Genomic DNA, 22184 nt, shown 5'->3' on the forward strand with positions numbered 1-22184 from the left:
GGTGTGAGGGGCTTTGGTTAGGGTTTTTTTCTGGCCAAGCTCAGGGAAATCAGAGCATTTCAGTGAAGACGGAAAGCTGTAGGTGCAGGCAGAGCTGCTGTCAGTGTGTGCCTGCCTGCAGGGGTATCCTTCCATGGGGTGTCAGCGTATCTGGCTATGCCCAGGGATGTCCCCTCTGGGCCCATGCCACCACACCACCTCAGCACTGGCAGAATACAAGACCCTGAAGCTCTGTCTGGGGGAAGAGGCAGGCAGCTTGCTTGGACTTTTAATTGCCTCCTTAGTTTTTCCAGCCTCCTTGCCCACTGTCAGAGGCTGAGTGCTGTGTGTCCCTTGCTTAGCCTGACTGATTGGCACCACCAGTCCATTTTTCCAGCAAAGGGGTCACAGGCAAATGATCAAAGAGAAAATCAGTGAGCTTGGCATTTGCATGTTATATAGACATGTTGAGAGTCACTCCTTTCTCCAGGTATTGCCTGTCACCATCAGCATCTCTGGGCAGGAGATGCTTGGGGAGGAGGTGACAGCAGTGTGGCCATGTCCCATTGCATTTTGGGGCTTATTTCCAAACCCTCTGCTCCCGAGATGGATGGGTTTTTTTTTCTTTGAAATACAGCTTTTCTATGAGAATAGCTGTAATAACTGTTCATGGTGGTAAAGTGCCATGAACAGTTTCCATGTTGGAAAGTGCCATGGGGAGATGCCTGTCCCATAAGACAGAAAAGATTCTTGCTGCCTGCTTTGTCCTGATGCCTACTCCCTACTGCCACTCCTGCTGTGTCTTCTGGGATTGTCACCTCTACCGTGACAGAAGCTGTCACCAGCACAGCCAGCCCTGCTGTGATCAGGTACTTGGCATTTGTCCAGAGCACTGTGCTCATTAAAATTAAGGGCCTGTTTTAGGGAAGTGGATCCCCTTGTAATTAAGCTCCAGCTATTTTCTGTGGTTCATTACAGGTGTTTCAAGCAGCACTATGCTGGGTGAGCCCCAGGTGGCAGCATCTCCATCTCTGGGGAGGACCAAGCGCCTGGTGGCCCTTGAACAGGCACAGCGTGAGAGGGGACACCCAGGAGCCACAGCAGTGGTGTTTGTGGTTGACCCTGGGCTACTAAACCTGGGTTATCCCACTGGCCCTCCTCAGCCCAGTGCCATCTGTGCTGGGACATGAGGCATGTCACAGGTGAGGGGTGGTGCTTGGGTTCACATCATCTGCCTGTCCTGTTTGGAGAAGTGGGAGACCCTACAGAAGCTGTCACTTCAGATAGCACCTGGAAGTTGTCAAATTAAAGAAGAGAAGTGCTGAGAGCAACAGAGAAAAATATGTGTCAAATCTTCATTAGGTCATCACTACAGGGCTCCTGGGAATGATCCTGAGGTTGTTTTGTTGGCATAGAAGCTGGGATGGGTCATGCATGAAGCTCAACCTTTCCTTCTGCCATGCTTCACTCCTGTGCATGGTGCTGGAGGAGCTGGAGGAATTGGAGGACATCCTGAGGAAGGACCTCATTGGCTCACCAGACAATCTTGTTCTCCTTGCTTGGTTCCTGTGACATGTCCCCACTGTAGAGCAGGAGGCTCAGTTACTCTCTTGGTGTGTGTGGAATGATGGGGCACCCTGGAGGGGCAGATGGGTCAGAGACTGGTAGTAGCGACAGTCTCATCCCAAAGGGATCCAATCCTCTTACTTGATGATAACAAGATGTGCAGCATGTAGCTATTTCCCCACTTTTCCCTTTAGCACCCAAGCTCAGTGCTCTTCTCACAGGTCATGGTGTGAGCTGTGGGATGTGGTCCTGTGTCCCAGCTGCACCCAGTTAACTCAGGCTTTTTCAGCCCTCACTGGTTTAGAGGGAAACCGGTGGTGTCTGGTGCTGGCTTGACCAAGCTTCTGTTTCCTACTGTGTCCCCTTTGTGCTGCAGGGTAGCTGGGACAGATGGTGAAAGTTCTGGAGAAGGCAGGAACTGGACAAGCACCTCTGTCAGGGAAAGCCCCAGCAGAGCTCCCCTTCCCCTCCACCCATCCTCTGTCTCCCCTGTTTCAGTTTCACACTGCACCCCTCATACATGAGTGCAGGGCTGTAAAGTGTTCCTGGGTCCCACCACCACCCCTCCTCTAGGGTGGTGTCTCACCCATCTCTTTGCCCCATCACCCCTTGCAGGCATCTCTGGACCTACTTGTGCCTCTTTATTAAGGGAGCATTTGTACATTTATAAAACAGTGATGCACATCTCTCACATTCACCAGCACGAGGGCGGGTCGTGCTGGTCTTCCCACTGTGGTGCCCATGCCCACCCTGCTCAGGGCCTGCTGCTCTGGCTGGCCAGAAGGGGACACGTCCTGCCACAGGAGATCCCCCACTTGCCGCAGGAGACCTTGGTGTAAGGCTGGCTGGCATGGCCGTGGCACGTTCGTGGCACCCCTCTGGGAACCCTCCTGCTTGCAGGTTGGTGTATGGGAACCCCATGGGGAGTCAGCACGGGGTGCCCTGGAGGGCTCCCTGGGGAGCACCAGTGTGGCTGGCCTGCTGGGAGGCTCGCTGTGGATCCCACACAGGGGACATGGAACATCACACAGCTTGTACCCACGGGGGACGTGCTTACACATGGGTGCATACTTTGGGGGAGCTGTTGGACCATGCATACCCAGAGCCAGGGCTGCTGGTGCCCTGGTCCCTGCCCTGTGCCCTGCGTGGGGCCTTGAGGGCTGCAAGGATGATGGCTCCTCCTGCATCTATGGCTTTGGGCACAGCACAGCATGGCCATGTTCCACCTGTGGGCACCAGGGATGGGGACCAAACCAGCAGGGCCAGAGGCTGCCTGGCTCAACCCCAAACTTCCCTACAAGTCCCAAATTCCTGCCCTGGGGTCCCCCTCTGCCAAGTGTGTGTGTAGAGGGGAGCTTTGCCAGCTCGCCCCCCCTCCTGAGATATTTTGGGGCAGTTTGCCCTGCGCTGGTGTCTGCTGCTACAGTGGAGGGGGTGGAGGCAATGTACAACAGGACAGGGGGAGTGCTGCGGGTCCTGCCACGTGTCCTGCTGTGGTCCCGCCATGTCAGGGCAGGCAGGAGGTCTGTGGGTGCCAGTTTTGGCCAAGGCTTTGGCCAGCAGGTTGGACTGTGGCTGTCTGGGCGGTGCTGGGCACAGAGCACCCTCCTAACCACATACAGTCTGGGGAGGCACAGCGGGTGCTCAGCACCTGGGGCTGGGAGCATGGCAAGGGCTACGTGCACGGTGCAAAAGAGCAGTGGAGGCAGGGCAGTGAGGGCAGGACCTGCCATGCTGCCTGGGCTGTGCTGGGCAGCTACACCAAGGGATGAGCCACTCTGGGCAATACCTGGGCAAGGAAAGGGTGGGTTCACAACAGATTGGGGCAGGAGACAGAGGAGGCAGTAGGTTTGCAGTGCTGAAATGATTGGGGGTTATTGGGGCCAACAGTGGAGTGGCAGGGGGAGTCACAGTGCAGGGGTCTGGCTGGGAACAGTGATGGAGGGGTGCAGCCCTGAGAGACTGCATGAGGATGGGCAGATGTTTAGGGGCGTGTCACAGTGGTGGTGGTGGTGCCAGGGGTCAGGGTGGTGCCATGCAGGTGTGGCTGCAGCTGGGATGTCTCTGGGCTGGCCACGGGGCCATGCTGCTCAGAGGGGTGTCCTGCAACCCTGCCCTGCCCTGCAGCAGGGAGGGAGGTGGTTCCCAGGCAGAGGGAAGCTGTTCCAGGTATGTCTCTTTCCTGGGGAAAACCATGCAGGACAGAGACCACCACCCAAGAGGGGTCAGGAGGGGAGGGCTTGGAGGGGCTCACAGGAACCTCGGCTTACCCCCTTCAAGCTCTGCAGCACCAGGGCCTCTCTGGCCCACACCTGCTGCTCACCCAAACCCCCCTGGCATGCCCATCTCCCTCCACGCTGTGTGCTTGAAACTGGGCTGAGCCCACGTGCTAGGGGCAAGCAGAGGGGACAGGCAAAGGGGCCGGGGGGCTGCTCCAGTGCCGGTGCTGAGGCAGCTCCAGTGGCATCACTGGGGGCGAATGGTCCTGGCAGTGGGGTGGGGGAGGCAGGTGCCTGTGCCCACCGCACCCAGTGCCGCGGTCCCTCTCCATGAGAACGCTGGGGAGGGGGTGGCAGGGGGCTGCCCCCCAGTCCCAGTCTTGCCTAGCAGGCGAAGTCCTCGAAGACTCCCTGGTGAGGGTAGTGGTGGCGGTGGTGGTGGTTGGGCAGGATGCCCGCGTTGTAGGCGCCCTCCACGTGTCGACCCAGCGTCTCACAGGGGCTCTGTGGGGATGGCAGGCAATGGGGTGGGCACAGACTCCATGCACCCTGCCCCCTCCCTAGTTCTCCCACCCATCACAGCCTGTCCACAGGAGCTCCCTGGGGCACACCCAGCTCCCTGCTTCCCCGGGACTGCCCGGACTCTGCAGCCTGAAGGCACCAAATGCAGAGCCACATAGACCCTCGATTTTGGGATGGTGTCCCTTCCTCCTGGAGTCAGGGCAGGCACATGGCCAGGCCCTGTCCCTGCAGCCTCCAGGCAGCCCAGCCCTGCAGGGATACCTGGTCCTTCATCTCCTCCAATCCCAGGGTGGCAATGCTGCCCGAGGGCTTCTTCAGAGGTGGCTTGGAGCGGCGCAGGACCCGGCTCATCTTATCTCGGATTACCTGGGAGCAGATGGGGGGTCAGACCCAGGCCTGCACACAGGTAGCACCCGGTGTGTGGACACCCAGTCTACAAAGAACTGCTGCCTATTCCCCTTCTCACCCAGGAACAGTGGGACAAGACCTTGGCCCACCACCCTCCCTGTCCTCAGGTCACTGAGGAATGCTGGGGGACCCATTCTCCTCCTACTGCCTTTCTTTTGGGTGCTGTTATAGCCCTCTGGGGTGGCCAAACATTTTACTCCCTCCTCAGAAAGTCTGTCTCTGCACCCACTGCCAAGACACATCCCTGAAGTCTAAGCACACCTCATAGATGTAGTCCAGGATCTCCAAGATGGTGAGGATGCTGGCACCGATGAACAGGCCCATCTGCCCCCCAATGTCACCTGAGGAGGAGGGGAAGATGGTCACCAGGAGATGCTGTGCAGCCCACTGGAAGCCTGGTGGGCCAGCAGGGCAGTGGGCAATGCCAGGACTGCCAGATGGTGGGGGACAGAGCAGTCATGGGGGCAGGGACAGCAGGACAGAGAGAATGGGGGACATGCGAGATAGAGGACAGTCAGCAGCATTCCACCCTTCAGCCTGTGACTGGCTGCTGCTCTGTGTCATCCCTCCCCCACCAGAACCTCGTCTTCCCAGGGTTGGGACCCAGAGCTCCACGCCTTAGGGCCCCACAGGAAGGGAAGGGGAGTCACCGAGAAGCCCAGCAAGGTCATAGGCTTTCTTCTGCTCAATGGCTTCGTAGTTGAGCGCCTCAAAGAAGATGTCCAGCACCAGGAAGTTCTCCCTGTGGGGACACCACTGTGCTTAGCAGAGAGGGCTGGTCATCGATCGTCATGCATCACTTCCCACAAGCCTTCTGTGTCCCCCAGCCCTCCAGCTCCCAGGTGCTCCCATGGACCTCGCGAATTACTCAGGCTGGTGCAGTGAGGACATGGATAAGGCATGTCCCAGGCCAGGAGAGACAGTGGGGTGGGCAGGCGCTGACAAAAGGTCTGGGAAGATTGGACAAGTTGCAAAGAAGCTCTAATGAAAACACCCTTGCACAAAGACCAAGTATGCCAGGACCCTCTCTCAGCACGCTGTCAGGAGTGGAGTGGAAGTTCCCCAGGTCCCCAGCCCTCTGCCCACCCCCTGGAATACCCCAGTTCTGGCAACTCACCGAATGTAGGTCTCATTCTTGTTGTACTTGCGGGCGAGGTAGCGCGCTGAGCCCTTGTTGGGGATGCGGACCATGGAGATCTCCTTGCCGTAGCGTGTCAGGTTGCACGGTGTGGGGCAGCTGCAGCGCTCCTGGCTGTCCTCCACTGCAGCATCTGGGGGCAGACACCCATTGGCACAGCCACAATCTCCAGCCCCCTGGCACTCAGCCAGTCCCTAGATGCCCACCCACTGCCACACCTACCCAGTGTGTGGTCAGCACACTCGATGTACACATTAGGGGAGCAGATGGACTCATTGCCTGTGGAGAAGCAGAAGGTTGGGAAGCAGGGAGTCTGGCCAGATTCTGCCCCCCAGTCTTGACTCATTCCCTTGGAGGAAGTGGGGCAGGGTGCAGAGGGAATGGGGATGAGTGACCCTTGGCTGCAGGCTGGTTGAGGCATATGTGGCCCAAGTACAAGGCAAACAGGGAAGGGGCTGATCTGTGGTGTAAGGAGGGTAGGACAGGGGCTGAGGCTGACCTAGCATGTGGAGAGTTTGGGGTGGTTCCTGGGTAGAAAGGGATGGGGCCAGGGGAATCCTTGTGTGCAGAGTGTTGGGGCAGAGGTGATCTTTGTGTGCAGATTGCTGGGAGTTGAGGCAACCCCAGAAGGACTGTTTGGGCAGTGGGGTGTCCCTCACACCATCATGCACACCCCTCACCTGGCATATGGACCATGCGGCAGTGGCAGCTCTGCACCACAGCCTCCTTCTCACACTGGAGGCGGCAGGCAGCGATGCTGTAGGTGTCATAGCCGGGCAGCAGCTGCTCCCCCTGCATGCTGGCCCGGCAGTTCCCCCATGGCTGTGGCAGGTAGGTGAGCTGTTGGGGAGAGAAGGGCATTGCTGCAGGGCTGTGCTGGGTTGAGTGCCTGCAGGCACCTCCCTGGGGCTGTGGGGCATCCTGCCTTACCCGCTGCTCCTGGCAGGACACAAAGGTCTGGAAGCCAGGTGAGACACCAAAGCCCAGCTGATGGATATAGGGTGGCTCGTCCTGGCTGTGGATCTGGACTCGGATACCAGCTTCAAATGATGTCTCATCTGTGGGAGAAGGACAGAGGTGCTGCATGCCTGCACCAACCCAGCCCCTGCACCCCTCAGATGCCCTGCTTTATCTATAGTCCCCTCACAGAGCGCTCTGCTTGCCCAGCAACCCTGCGTCCTAGCACCCCTCACTTGTGCCCTGTCTGAGCCATAGCCCCACTTACTGGTCTCTCTCCAGATGGGCAGGTACTCTTCCTGCTGGATGTCCAGCATGATCTCCAGCCCGTTGCCCATGCCACCTTGGCGGGTCACACGTGGATTTCTCCGATCCCCGTTGAAGGTGTAGCACTTACCATAGCGTGTGTAGACCTGGGGATGGAGAGAGCAGCAGTAAGGGAGCAGGCAGGGATCTGGTTGAGTATTCAGCAAGCAGGATGAGGTCCAGAAACTCCTTTCCAATTCCATGAAGGTGATGGACGGAAGATACAGTCTTGCATGACCTTTGGAAAGGCTAATCTCAGCCTGATTCCCCACTCTGCCACCCCTCATTCTTGCTGGGTTGGGGGTGAAGCATCATTCCCAGTACCCGTGGGGCAGCCTAGCTGTCCTGCGCCTTCCAGGAGGGAACTCACGGGAGCGAAGTGCTGGGGGCCACAGCGCTCTCCCTGAAAGCGACACTCCACCAGCATGTCCTCAATCTGGTGGCCCAGGCGGTGAAAGAAGCTCTGCATGGTGCGCTCGGAGCGGCGGGGCGGCAAGAAGCGCGAGTAGTTGGCCAGACGTGTCAGCCAGGCACGCCGGTCCTCCCCCAGCACGGCCAGCATCTCGGGCACCAGTGAGTGGTTCTCCCGGGCTAGCCCCAGCCACTCCCCCACCGAGTAGAGGTCGGGTTTGGTGAGGTGCAGGAAGCGTGCCCGGTTGGGGTTGCAGAGGGTGACGGCCGGGAAGCGGAGCTGCGGTGCCCAGGCGAGGCGAGCGCGGGTGTGCACGGGCCGCGAGAGCAGGTGCTGCAGGCGGTCGGCGGCGCCGGTGGCCAGCAGCCCGGCGGAGGCCAGGAAGGCCAGGCTCCAGAGCAGCCGGCGCAGGCGGGACTGTGGCCGAGTACACATGTAGTGCAGCCCGGGGATCCGGGTGGCTCGCAGGATGCCAACAACGAGCTGCGGTGCGCTGCTGTCCTGGGCTGGTGTCAGAACTTCCCCGTCCTGGCAGCAGGCAAGGGGCAGTGGCATGGCTGCATTCAGGGTGGCTCCTCTGGAAAGTGGGCTGCAGGCTGCCCCTGGGGCTGCCCAGAGTCCCTGATCCCCTCCGGGGATCTCTCCCTCCTGGCAGGCTTTTGCTCTGCACCTTCCTGGAGACGAATAAGGCAGGCGCCTTCCTGAGCTGCTCTGGTGATGGGTGAGGGGAGGGAGAGGAGGGGGTTGCTACAAACACGCCTTTCCCCAACCTGCATTCGGGAATGGAAAATTCCTTCTCGAGCTGGTTTGGGACAGGGGCGTGTGTTGTCTTACTCCAGGCAAGCTGAACTGGCAGCTCCCAGTGTCCTGGCATGGTGGATATATGTGTCTGGATAGTGATGACCTGTCTCAGGCACACTGTGTGAGCCCTGTTCCTAGGAATGTTGCACCCCAGCTCTTCCTCCTTGTCCCTTGCCATGCATTTCACTGCAGTCACCACAAAACACTGCCTGGACTACCAGGGTCACCGAGTCTGCTCTGCAGCTAGGGACTGTGCCCCACAGAGGCGGGACAGTGATAGCACAGGGGGGCCATCACCTATTGCCAGGGCTGCTTGGGACCTTGTCTGCTTTGTACCTTGGTATCCCTGACTCTGGAGCTGGGGACCTCTGAGCATCTGGGCCAGGTGGGGTGGGAGAAGCAAGGCTGTGGGTCAGGCGGAGTGGAACCATGGGGTGGGAGGCTGCATGAGAACCCACCTGCGCCTAGCGGGCGCTTTGAAGTGACGGCGAGGCTGTGATCAGAGAGCAGCAGCGGTGGGGGGGTGTCTGTACCTGGCTGTCAGCGTGGCTGGCAGCGCCCCGACAGCCTGTCAGGTGCCTTCAAAGCTCAGCACCGCACTCTGCTCAGCCTCTCATCTCCCGCTGCTGCTGCTTCCAAGCACCCACCTTCAGCACCCACCCAGCGTGGGCTGGCATGGTGAGGGGAGTGTCCCTCATCCTCCACAGCGCCAGGACAAGTCAGGACTACTGAGCCCCGTAAAGAGCAGAATCCTTGAACTCCATTGCATCAGGACAGGAAAGGGCCAGTGGTGGCCGGAGGGACTGGAACAAAGGGAGCTCCCGATCACCTCAGCAGTGACTCTCCAGCAGCATCCCAGCCGCAGGCCTTGATGCCTGAGCAACACCTAGAGCCACGCTGAGGGCCAGGATCCCATCTGGCACCTTGGTTACAGGCGCAGGAGGACTTCAGGCAGGTCAGAAACAGGGCAGGCACCGAGGGGGGCGAGCGGAAGCAGCGGCAGCACCGGAGGGCGGCCAGGCCGCGCTGCCCGTCCCCGGCAGGCGCTGCCCGCGGCGCTGGGTGCGTGGCGGGCGCTGCCCGGCAGGGGGCAGCAGGGCCCCGCGCTGCCTTCCTGAGCCCCCGCCGCCCCCGGGCCCGGCCCGGCCCGGCCCGGCCCCTCAGCCCGCCCGGCCCGGCCCCAGGGCAGCCCCTCAGCCCGCCCGGGCCGCCGCTGAGCTCCCCGGCTCCTGCCGCAGCCCCGCCGCCGAGTGCAGCGCTGGCGCCGTCCCCGCCGCGGGCTCTCTGCTCCCCGCATCCTCGGGACGCTGTGGGTCACCCCGCCATAGCCGCCCTGAGCTGTGCCCTCCCGCCGTGTCCCCGCAGCATGGCCAGGACACGGCCCAGCCCCTCTCTGTGGGGCGGCTGCAGCCGGCTCGGCTCCTTTCTGAGATTTATCGCGGCTGCGAGCGCCGGCGGCTGCCAGCCTGATACCATCAGCCCCGGCACACCAGGGCAGCTTCTATATTAGTTTTCTTTAAACGGAGGATAAGCTCCCCAGGCTGGAGAAAATGTCATTTCTGTGAACGCTTCCATCTCGTGTCAGTTCAGACATCTCCGGGCGGCATGGCAATCACCCCAGAGCGGGTGAGGGATGGGGATGGGATGCAGAGGCTGGAGCACACGGGGACAGGGCTTAGGGACAGTGTGTTGGGCAGGGTTGGAGAAGAAGGTCCAGCTGTGGTGGTGGCCGTGTTCCAGGCAGGTGGGCACGGCTGTGGGGGAACATGGGAAGCAGGGGTGCCCATGGCGTCCAGCTGAGTTACTCACTTGTCGACCACTGGGGTGCCGAGGCCAGCTGTGAAATCACACTGGTGAGAGCACAGCACAGTCCTGAAGGGCTTTGCCTTTCCAGCATGACAAATCCAATTAGATAACAGGGAGCACACGAGGAGGAGAAGGAGGAAGAAGAGCAGAGGAGAGCCTGCCTGCAGCAGGAACATGACTTTCTCCCCACAGCTGACCCAGGAAAATACCTTGCAGGACTGTAGCACACATGTCCAGCCAAGGATAGCAACTGGGGCATGGGCCCTTGGGCACCCTGCTCTGCCTGCTGGGCCCCCACCCATGAGTGTTGCAGTCTTAGGGCCAGAGGCAGTATTGCCATGCCGGTCTCCTTGCTCAGCCAGTGCCTGCCGGCATCCCCACACCATGCTCACATCCAGGGAGACCCCATTAGAGAGGTAATTTCTTTACATGATTCCTCATTTTCCTCTCTCTCCCATGGAGACACGCTGACCTTGACAGAAATAGCTGCCTGCGCCTCAGCAGGCAGATCCCAGTCAGATATTGCTGGGGACCCTGGCATCTTCTTCCCCGCTCCTTACAGCTCTGGGGCCCCCCAAGTGTCCTCCATTCTCCCGAGAGTTGTCTCCCAACCCCCCTGCTGTGGGGAGCCTTTTGGGAGCAAGATGCTGATCCCCAGAATCCTTACCCTGGCTCACGCCAGCCCACCTGTGTGCACTGGGAGCACGAGGACGGACATCATGCATTCCCAGTCCCCATCCCCACTGCTGCCAGCCCATTGTGCCAGCCTCGGGCTGATCCCAGCTCACACAGGTATTTCCGCGGCTTACACAGCTCCCCACGGTATTTAGCCTCTGGAAGACAACGTTAAACATTGCAGGCAGTGACAAATCCTGATTGCTCTGAGGAGACAAGAGGCCGCACTAAGCTTCCAGCCAAATGTTTTCATGTGAGGGGAATGAGCTGCAACGTGTGGTGCTAGTGGTCCTGCTGCTGCATGCCTGGGCCACCAGCCCTGCTCCCACATCCCCACTGGGACAGCCAGCTGTGTTCCTACATACCTGCTGGGACATCGAGCCCTGCTCCCACACTCCCACTGGGACGTGCAGCTGACGGGCAGGCCCTGGGCATGGGCACACCACACAGGAGCGATCACCTCAGCATAGAAGCACCCCTGAGAACAGTCATCACTGGGGCATAATGGGGATGGGGACAGGAGTGAGAGGGCACCAGAGAGCTGCCCACATGGGTTTGCTGGGGATGCCAGCCCAGGGGTAAGGTCATCTCCAGGTACCCGAGACCAGAGAGGAAATTAGCATGGTCAAGGCTGTGGCGTAAAGGAAAGCAGCTTCCAAAAATGGAAATGCTGCTTCCTGAGTGAATGTGGGCAGCTGGAGCATAAGGATGTTCCTGGACAGGAGACAGGGCACAGGAGCTGGGGTCAAATCTGGATTACAATGGTAGAGTTGGGGCAATGGCGCATCCACACATCCTGTCTCCTGCTGTGCTCCTGCCCCCACTTTGGAATCCCAGCCCCAGCTTCCAGCTCTGCTGGAGCCCCTCACCATGCCAGAGGCCCCCCAGGGCAGCCCCCCCGTCCCCAACAGCCTGCTCCCCCTGCACAGCACAGCCAGCCCCGCCTGGCTGCCCCGGGAGGGAAGCTGCAGCGCTGACGCCAGCATTACAACTGCCCGGGATATGAGATCCGCTTGGATTCAGCAATTTCAACTCATTTCAAGCCCGATTCTGCAGCAATTTTCTGAGCCAGTGGGATGTTTTTGCCACTGCAAACGTCCCTTCTCATGCATGGTCGCACCATTTCCTTTCCCCGCTCCCAGGAGGATTTGGGGAACGGTGCCAATTTGGCTTGACCCCAGCTCTGGCAGTAGCACAACCATCTCCCACACAGGCAGCCCCTCCTGCCCCACATGGAGCTCCTGCGATGCTTCCTGCAGGATACACCCCTGCATATGGGGTCTGGGACTGCCTCCATGGGGCACCAGATTCTGCATCCTCAGCCCAAACAGAGCAGGGCAGAACACACACAAGTGAAGATTTAGGCTGTTGTTTCCCCCATCCTGTGAAGGGCTAAGCTCTGGAATATCTCCTGCGGCTCCCTGATCTGCCTCCAAAGGAAGAAGGAAAACAATGTGGGGCAAGGGGACTAGGGGCTGCTGCAGGCATATCCCAGAAAGGCCAAGACCCATCCTGCCACTGCAGCTGTGCCTCTCTCTATGCTACAGGACAGCCCTTGCCAGCTGAGTTCCCTTGTCTAGGCCTGAGCCAGCAATGGAGATGTGGGCGTGTGGGGCTGGCAGAGCCCCTTTCATGCCAAGCAGGCTCGCTGCTGGAATACCAATTGCTCAGCTGTGCTGCAGGGTGTGCCGCTGGCCAGCAGTGGGAGACACTTGAGCCCCAGCACTGGGCAGGGCAAGCAGGTCACAACCAGGCTGCTGCATCAGGGACAGTGTGTGACCCATGTCCCCAGGAACAGGCAGGATCTAGACCAGGGCTTCCTGCTGCTGGTGGGTCAGGAGCATAGGGATGCAATGCAAGGCAGAGGGAGGCACTGTGCACATAGGCAAGGACACCCTCCCAGCATATTTGTCCCAGTGCTGCCAGTGACTGTTAAAGCATGGGGACATTGGCACCATCCAGCTTTCAGGATCAGCATCTGTGACAGCATACCCGAACTCATGTGCCAGGGAAGGACCTTTCCCTGCAAACTATTGCCCCAGGAGTCCTGCACCGGCCAAGACAGAAGCTGGACAGAGCTGTGCGTCCCATGCCACATGGAGCTTGGGTGGCTGTGACAGAGAGGGGAGTAGCTGGAGTCTCCAGCTCCTCACCTCTCGACTTCACTGCACAGGCATGGCAGCACACTGCACACACATGACAGCCTGTGATAGCAGAGGAAGTGCCATCACATAGTAGTGTTTTCTACTCCTGCTGCTCCTGGGGGAAATTTGTCCCAGAATCTCACTCATTTCCAACCTAAATTTATTCATGGCCAGTTTTTATCATTTGTTCTTCTGCCAGCATTGTCCCTTAGCTTAAATAGCTCTCTTTCCTCCCTTGTGTTTACTCCCTTGATGTATTTATAAACAGCAATCCTATCCCCTCGCAGCCTCCAGCGTGCCAGCCTTCGCGTGCCAATCACTTCTGGTTTCCTTTCCCGATTCAGCCTCTGCCTGCCTGCGCAGCCCGGCTGCCCAGCACAGAATCAGCTCCAGCTCCTCAGCCCTGGCTGCCCAGAGCTTGCACACAGCTCTGCCCCTCATTCCACAGCAGCCATCGGACAGCATCCCAAGCCGGTTGGGACTGCTGCCCCAGCCAGGGCTAACCTGCTCCCTGCAGATCTCCCAGCACCTTGTGCTTTCATATAGTTTGTTTTCGTTTTCAAACATCTACCAGAAGTGACACCTAGGCAGGTGAAGGAGCCAACACCTAGGGAATTGCAGAAGATGAAGCACCAGTGGCAAATGCATGCTGCAGTGCAGGGCAGGGATGCAAGGGGGAGGGCAGGCAGAAGCACAGAGACGAGGGGCAGGGGCTAGGGAAGTCCTCTCCATCCTGTTGGCAGCCGGAAAATCCCTCTGAGTTGCTAAGCATGCTGCCTACCTACCCTGGTCTCTCCCTTCGTACGAATGTGGTGCTGGAGCTGCAGGAGGATTCTGCCCCATGTTTCTGCCTCCTGCTTCGGGAGGTGCTCAGGCTCCCCACGGGAAAGACTGCACCAAAGCTGCTCCCACAAAAATGCCAGAGAGACTTTGTCGAGCTGCTAACACACTCCCCAGCTTGGGTTTGGACTGTGATGAGCAGCAATCCTGCTGTCACTCTGTGCACCCTCCGGCGCTCTCCAGCCGGCTTCCCACCCTCAGACACCCCCGCGCCGGGCACGCTGCTCCTGGGCACACAGCACAGCACGCTACGGATAAGCACTGGGATGGGCTGCCGCTCAGCCTCGCTGCTGCAAACCCAACAAAACACTCACATACACAGAGAGCAATAATGATGGGTTTGGGTAGCAGGCTCCCCTTGGCAGTTGGAGGAGATCCAGCACCACGCGCGGCACTGAGCAGACACAGCTGGCCCGTGCCACTTGTCCTCAGGACCGGAGAAGGATCCCCAGCCCTGTGGTTTCACAGAGATGTAGCACTGAGCCCGCACATCTTGCAGGCTGGAGGAAGCAGGGAACACCAAGGATACCCGAAAGCCTGGTATGCAATATCCCTGAGGCTCCTTTGTGGAGCTTAGGCAGCCTCCGTTCTTCGACTGCTGTCACCCCGCAGGAACCCCAGTACATCAGCGCCTCTGCATGGTGCCGGTTGGGCGCTGGTGCTTTTGGCTGCAGATCCTGGACACCCCCGGCTCTGTCTTGCTCTCCTTTGCATGCGGGGCCCTGCGGAGACGTGTCTCCGCATCCCTCCTTGGCTCCGCGGGCAGCGCATCCCCCGGGGACCGCTTCTCTTTGAAAGCAGCCGTACAGGGAGCTCTGCCGCCCGTCCCCAAAGGGTTAACAAGCAATTTCCTTTGCTGACAGCTCGGAGACCGTTCTCTATCGACTGCGGGAGAATAAGAGGGGAGAAGCAGCGAGATAAAAAGGCAGCAGAGCTGGCACCGCCTGCTTAATCCCAGCGTTTAATCTGCTGGGGCAGCGCAGGCAGCCTTATCTCGCCGTCCTTCTGCTGCTCCATCTCATTACTGCTCCCACGGCTGCCGGGAGATGGGGGAGCTGAGCCGAGGAGCGGGGCCCGGGGCAGGGATGCCGCCTGCCGCCCCGCTCAGCAGCCCCCGCTCCTGGCACACCGCACTCCTCGCTGCCCGGCCGGAGCGGGGGGGACACGCGGGGATGGGCACACAGCCTGCACCCACGAAGCATGCTGGCTCACGCCAGGCGCTGTCACACGGCCTCGGGGACACACTGCTAGTGCCACACACTCATTCACACGTTTCCCAATCACTAAGCTCTGGTGGTCCAGCTTGCACGATGCCCCAGCCCCCACATGGGTCTATGAAGGATGCAGGGCTCCAAGGGACAGAGCGTGTAGAACACAATAGGGTCAGGACAGCAGGCAGGGCAATGCCACTTTGTCTCGCATGTACCCTTCCCTCCATCCTCACCTATCCAGGTGTCCCCCTGCTGAGTCCTAGATCAGGCTCACTCTTCCCAACAGGCACGCCATGGCCATTGTCCCTGGGACACACCGGCCTGGACCTGGCAGCTCCCAAAGCCTCAGGGCAGGGTTAGGCGGGAGGGGAGGGGCTGGGGGGCTCCTTCCAGCCGTGACATTTATCTGTAAATCCACAGCACCGACACCGTGAAGATGAACCTCTGCTCTTGCTAGGTTGTCACGGGGGTTATCCTCCTGCCCACGGATGGGTTCGCACTGATAAGATTTATTGTCACCCTGGCTGAGGTGCCAGCACCTCACTGCCTGCTGCTCTTACAAGGCTGTGCTGCCTGCAGTGGGGGTGTTGTGAGGGGCATGAGCAGAACCTCAATGAGCAGATCCTCTGCCAGTAGAGAGGATCCCCACACAAAAGGACAGACAGACATGACCCTCTGCTCCCCACTGCTGGGGCTGATGGGCTCCCTGCCCACCTGTTGCAGGGTGCCTCACACATTCTCTGACCATTTCAACAGGATGCAGGGGGACACTGGTCCCTGAGCTGGACTATGCTGAGCAGAGCACACATCTGTGCTGCAGCGGATTTGCTGACAGTGCTGGCACTGCAGCTCCTGTCACAGTTTGGCAGCTTCGCGGTGCTCCTGCAGTGTGGGGTGACTGGGACTCGTGGGGCTGCTGGGGCAGCCGTGTGTGGAGCCACCACAGACAATATGGCCTGGGTGAGGAGAGGGGGGCAGACTGCATCCGGCAGCCTGAGCTCAGTACCATGCAGAAGCTGGCAGGGCAGCTATGGGAACCAGGGCTTTGTGCACCCCCGTGCTCCAGGGTGGCATGGGATGAGCAGGAATACCCTCAAAAGGGAAACTTGGCTCCAAAACACTCTGCTATGCCATGATCCCTCACTTGCTCCCTGCTGCCTGCCCCCACACCATGCTCCCACCACTGATTTCCCTGGGGCCAGCAGGGATTGCCCTGAGCCACCTGGTGCAACCAGTCAGGGGCTGAACCAGGCTAAATCCCTGAGCAGTAGGAAGGGTAGCCACCTGCCAGCATCCTCTCCATCTCCAAAGGCACTGCATGAGCCCCACACAGCTCTCCAACCACCCTGGCCCATCCAAACTCACACCTCTTCCCTTTCTCCTCCCCTCCAGCTGCTGACCCCCGACACTGCTGCGGGCTCCGCTCTCTCTGACAACACGAATTTGAGTCCAATACGTCAGAACTGAAGGAAATAACATGCAAGCAAACAGCCTGAGCCCTGGATGCACCCTCCTCCCCAGGGCTGGCTCAGGGGACCTGGGGGCCAGGAGGCCACTCGGGATGACGGTGTAACCCGACAGCACATAGGGACTCCTAGTGAAGTGGGGTGATCACAGCTCAGTGGGAAAGGGCTCCTTAATAGCTGAGCCCTTTTAGCAGAGATTAGGGAGCTGCATGGCTTTGATCTTTGATTGCCAATTTGCATCTTGAAGGCGCTGGGACCTCATCCAGCCTCAGCACAACCCTTTGTGGTTATCTCGTGGCTAATGGATTTGTTCTTAATGCTGGAGCGTGCAGGCTAAAGGCTGATTAAACCCTCTCTGCGGCGCTAAATCAATGGAACAAACATGATAGGGGTTGGCTTTCCCCAGCCTGGGTGCTCCCGGGCAGAGGGGCTGATCAAGAGAGCCCCTGCACCCTGGCACTGACAGGGGCTCCCTCCTTGGGGCTGCCAGGAAGGGGAAGAGGTATGGGCACTGGCAGGCAGGGACAACCCCATCCCTGTATCCCCATTATCTGCTCTCCATGCAGGTGATGGGCTGGGTGTCTCAGGACTCCCAAGGCATCTGCTTCTCCTGTGTGTTTGGGCCACATTGCCCATGTGCTGGTCCCTGGCATCTACAAGAGCTCCTCAGCTGTCTTCTTCAGCTCCTCCCAGCTCCCAGTGTTTGCTATGGGAGCAGGGACCTGTTCTGGCAGGAATGGGCTAAGGCAACCTGCCCCTGCAACTGAGGACCTCCTTCTCCCCTCCTCATACACCTTTGCCTCCCATACAAAGGGAAGCAGCACTGGCAGCTCCCACTTCCTCTCTTCAGACCATTTTCTCTTTCCCCTGCTTGGATCCAGTGTCTCATTCCCAGGACTATATGCTGCTTCCAGCATTCCATACATCACATGCTGTGAGCAGGTGTATCTGTACTCACCTTCCATAATGCCTGAGGTGTCCGTTGCATAGCCAGCTCCAGGAAAATACAATTCCCATTGTGTCTGAAGGCAGCACGAACAGAGGGGTCAAAAGGCACCCTGTCCATTCATCCCAGGAACAGGTGGTCCTTCATCCTAACTGCTTCCTGGGCTATGAGTCTGGGAATAAGAACTGAGCACCTGAGACAGGCAGGACTAAAGTTTTGGGGACTAGGAGGTGTGGGGAATAGGAGTGAAGATGAGGTTTGCGTGGCTGCAAGCTGGGAGGGAATTGTCTGAGAGCATTTTGCAGCTTTTGCTTTTTGCAGGGCTCGTGGCATTGGCCCAGCTGCTGCCAGGTGAAAGCTACCTGCAGGTGACAGGAGCCCTGAGCAGGGACCTGCTCCAGAGCCCTGCCCCTGTGCTGGGGGATGATACATGACCTGCAACACAGGTAAGCTCAGAACAGCACCCTGCTGGGAACCAGTCTGTGGGGAAAAGGTGCTGGAAGCGTCCCCATGGGCCCCAGACTGTGCCTATGCCAGGCTCAATCCTGGTGAGCAGCTGCCTCAGAGGCAGCTGGGCTGCTGCAAGGCACGGAGCTGGTGGGATCACACACAGATTCCTATCGACAAACCTCACTATTGAAACATCTCCTCTTTGCCAATATTTGCCAAGCACGGGAGATAAAGTGGTTACAAGTCATCAGTGCCGGCATTTCAATCCACTAGGGCTGGCAGTGGAGGGGCAGTCAGGTAGTCAGGCAGCTCCCAGTGGTGGGGGGTCCTGCCAGCTCAGCTCCCCAAGCTCCCCTGCAGCAGTGCAAGGAGAGCCCGGATCCCTCCATGCTGGTGCACAGCACCTCTGGAGCCTGGGATGAATGCTGCTGCCATGGACACCACTGCCTCTGTCACCCTGCCCTGGGCATCAGCACAGCCCCTCTCCTGCCAGAACCCCCATCTCTGTACCATGACAGCCACCAGGTCAGCATCTCCCTGAAGTCCTCAATGCAGCACCAATCCCCTGGCTCCGGCACTGTGCCATCCACTCCATCTCATCCCAGTGACCCCAGTACTGCCCTGCTCTGCCTGCACCACACGTCCCTTTCTCCCCCTTGCTCCAGGCTGCCTGTGCAGTCTCTGCAGTGGTCCATAAGAGGATGAGGCAGGACACAATGCTGAGATACAGCTCCTGGAGGACAAGCCCAGAGCATTATCAGCACAGGGAGTTAATTAAGGTCATGTCAGGCGATAAGGAAACAGGATGTCAGAGCAGCAGCAGCAGCACAGGGGGGTCAGAGCTTGAAAAACTCCCTCTGAAAAGCAGCTCCACTGGGATGAGATCAGCCAGGTGCTCAGGGACAGAACAGCTGTCATGGCCACACAGACAGGGCTCCATGTATGGCACTGTACATACTGTACCATGTCCAGTACAGAATAGACTGAGATGGGGTGAAACGGGATGGGGATGAGGATGGGGTGGAGTGGGTTGGGGTGGAATGGGGATGGGATGGGCAGGAAGCCTGGTGTTACGCCATTTCCTGGATGCTGAACAGTGATGGTTATTTCCTCCTGTCCTCATGAAGAAGCAATGCACCTAGTGTGACCAGTGTCATGCTAGCAGGGTAGGAATTACTGTGAACCCCTGCACATAATTAGCACATGTAATTGCAGACAGTCTCTGATTAGCAGGACCTCAGAACTGGGTATGCCAGACTGCTTGACAGTGCTTGCATTGCTCCTGCCTCAGACTGTTCACCTCCCTGCTCACTGATGATTTCACTCCTGAGCCAGGCAGTGCCATGGGTCTGGGAGAGCCAGGCTGACCTGGCAGGGCACACCACAGTCACAGCAGCATGGTGGGAGCAGCCTGTGGACAGGGGGACAGGCACAGGGGACACACTGCCAGTGCAAATCCATCTCTCCTGCACAAATTGCGGCACGACCTGGTGCCCTGTCTTGCTGGGCAAGAGCAGAGCTGATGGGACATAATTAATACTTGCATCAATCTCAGCTGGATTTGCATAGTGCCCTCAGTCCTATGCTGCTTGGGAAGGCAGGCTGCTCCAAGCCTTTCCCAGGGGCAGCAGCACCAGATGCTGGGCTGGCCCTACTCCCTCTGCAGGAGTCACAGCCCCAGCGTGGTCCCTGATTTACCCCCAGGTGCACCCACCGCCGTGGGGACATCTGCAGGCCCCTTCACTGCCCTGCTCCAGCCACTGGAGCATTGAAGATAGATGGAGATGCTTCTCTCTGCTGTGGTCTCTCCCTCACTCCTTGCGCTGTGAAAAAATTGTGGAGATGGCAGCTTGGGAGTGAAGGACGCAGCAAGTTTTGGAGGGCAAAGGGATAAGACTGAGCTGCAAATACCCCCAGGCAGCTGGGAGGCACGGTGGTGCCCACCTCTGCGTGGCCAGATGGAGTTTAAGGTCCATGAGAGAAAGGCAGCATTCACAGACAGTGCCTCTTTCCTGGCCTGGAACACTCAGTGCCTCCTGCTCCTGTCCTGCTCCCATGGCCCAGGTGAATTCCTTCCTCTCATTAATTAAGGGGTCTGAGAGGAAGAAGAGCCAGGGGAGAAAAGGACCTGGGATGGTGGCAGGAACACCAGGGACCACAGCCCTCACCTTGCTGCCCTGTGGGTGCACATGCAGGTGGTAGAGGGACGGGGCAGTACAGGGATGTGCAGGGTGTCATTGACCCCAGAGATGACAGGCTGGTGACATATCCTCGTGCAGCCAAGCACAATGCCTCTCCAGGCTGCTGACACCACTGACAGCTGCTCCCAGCCCCATGACACTGCAGGGACTGACACTGCAGGCACTGCAGCCTGATATCGATGGAGCAGGGGGAGACATGGGCACATCTCTAGCCCCTGGCCCTGCTCACAAGCTCCCTGTAGCCACTGCCACCCATGTGTTTACCCCTGCCTGAGCAGAGACCCACAGCATCTGCATCACCTGCAGTACCTGCGGCACCTGCCATGCAGCCCACCCGACACAGGGGATGTGGCCACTGATTGTGACTGTGACCAGAGTGGGGGGGCCACCACCTGATTGCAGCTGCCCAGATGAGTGCATCCAGCTCAATCAGAGCTGCACAACCCTCCTGCATGCCGGGCACCGGGAATTAAACTGCTAATGAGCTGCTGGCTGGAGGGCCGGCAGTTAGTGATTAATAAGAGGCTCTACTCTGACAAGGCTGTGCCTCCTCTCCCTTGCTGCCCAGCCACCGTTGGGCAGGGGACAGCCTGGCTCAGCTCTCCAACCAAGAGGGATCCTCAACCCCCGTGCCACTGGGACACAATGCCCACAGATCCTTCCAGCCACTGGCTTTCCTGCCCCCCAGCTCTTCCTGCATTCACCTTCCCCAGGGTGCCATCAGGTGAAAACCTTTTGTTCTGTGGGAAGAAAACCTGTTGAGCCCAGCTGAGCTCATGTGCAGAGTGTGCTCAGGCTTCTGTCTGAGAGCCCAGAGATGGGCCAAGTCATCTGGAGGGCATTTGCAGAGGGGCTTCATGAGGGTGGCAGGGGAGAAGCAGGCATGCAGCCAGTGACATCTGGGGACAGAGCAGGCTCATGCAGAAGCCCTGAGTCCCCGTGCATCCGGGTGCAGGTCCAGGCCCCCTCACCCAAGCCCAGCAGCTTGTGCCATTTGCTACCCTCACCTCCTGCCTGCTGCTGTGGCATGGTGGGTGATGGAGTGGGCAGAGCCCTGCCTGTGCCTGGCACAGCACACTGGAGCATGAGGAAAGGCTTTGCAGTATGAGCGGGGGACAGCTATCCACAGAATATGCAGGGAGCTGCAGGGAAACTGCTTGACCTTGAGCCTGACTGCTTGCTGCTGGGACCCTTCATGGTCTGGCAGAGTCAGGACAGGGCAGGACATGGTAGAGGTGTCAGCACCCTCTTGCCCTCGCACCCTCCCTTGGCTGCATGTCGGGGCAGTGCCTGGGAGAAAAGGCCAGGGACCAGCAAGGAACAGGTTAGAGATGCATGTTTTCCCCTATTGCACAATTAATCATGAGAAGTTTTCCCTCCTTTCGTGCATGAAACAGAATTTGGCAGGGCGCTCTGGCCACGGGGACTGGCTGCATGCTCTCCAGTAAAAACCCAGCCACATCTGGATAAGAAATAACCTCAGAGCATCCCTGTGTGTGCAGGTGGAGAAAGACAATGCTGGGCCAGGCAGGAAAATCCAGCGAGGTTTGGTCCACAGCCCCTCACGTAGTGAGCACCTTCAGCTCCTGGTGTTTGTTCCCCCTCCTCATCCCCCAGCACACACATGGCCATGTTGAGCTGTTGGTGCCTTCCTCCCTGCCTGCAGGCTCCGTTATTCCAGTCGTAGACATAAAAATGCCTAGGCAAGGACATCCACCCTGTGGCAGCATCCCCTGTCTGGGCTCTCATCCCACCCTGTCTACCTCCCCCTGCCCACTCCATCCACTAGCCTGGCTGGAGCCTCAGCCCATCCTTTCCCAGAGGGAAAGCAAGCTGAAGCCTCCCAACAGCGTTCCAGTTATTTGTTATTGGAAAAAGGGGGAAATACGTTTTTCGACAATTATTGTTTTTTCCACCTGACTGGCTGCAAACTTGTTAATTTTTTTCTTTAATGTGTGAACAGTGTCGACGGCAGCTGCATGTCAAATGACTCTACGCCCTATCTGCGGGTCCCTGGCTGGCTTTCAGCACTCACACCGCAAACATTGCCTTCTATAAATAAAGGCCTATATCTCATCAATGGCAGAACAGCAGAGCTTTATATAGTCGTCTTACATAAAACCGTCTCTCTTTATGG

At 58.7% G+C, this 22184-nt stretch overlaps 1 protein-coding gene across 2 annotated transcripts in view; it reads right to left on the reverse strand.

Annotated features, from left to right (window-relative positions):
• Positions 1-2167: 2167 nt before the first annotated feature.
• The window catches only part of ASIC4 (acid sensing ion channel subunit family member 4), a 28364-nt gene continuing 8347 nt past the window's right edge, over positions 2168-22184 (reverse strand). Inside the window, exons 1-11 of one of the 2 annotated variants that reach the window (XM_079310998.1) lie at positions 8767-8818; positions 7466-8181; positions 7058-7202; positions 6763-6890; positions 6513-6672; positions 6055-6111; positions 5812-5965; positions 5345-5436; positions 4956-5035; positions 4548-4652; positions 2168-4268 (exon numbers count right to left, since the gene is read on the reverse strand). In XM_079310998.1, the coding sequence (XP_079167124.1) occupies positions 4149-4268; positions 4548-4652; positions 4956-5035; positions 5345-5436; positions 5812-5965; positions 6055-6111; positions 6513-6672; positions 6763-6890; positions 7058-7202; positions 7466-8062 (1638 nt within the window). In that variant the 5' untranslated portion in view covers positions 8063-8181; positions 8767-8818 and the 3' untranslated portion in view covers positions 2168-4148. Of the gene's footprint in view, positions 4269-4547; positions 4653-4955; positions 5036-5344; positions 5437-5811; positions 5966-6054; positions 6112-6512; positions 6673-6762; positions 6891-7057; positions 7203-7465; positions 8182-8766; positions 8819-22184 lie in introns of those variants that run through there. The other variant, XM_079310997.1, reaches the window with a different exon arrangement.

Source organism: Erithacus rubecula (genome assembly GCF_903797595.1).
Source record: "Erithacus rubecula genome assembly, chromosome: 8".
NCBI classification, from domain to species: domain Eukaryota; kingdom Metazoa; phylum Chordata; class Aves; order Passeriformes; family Muscicapidae; genus Erithacus; species Erithacus rubecula.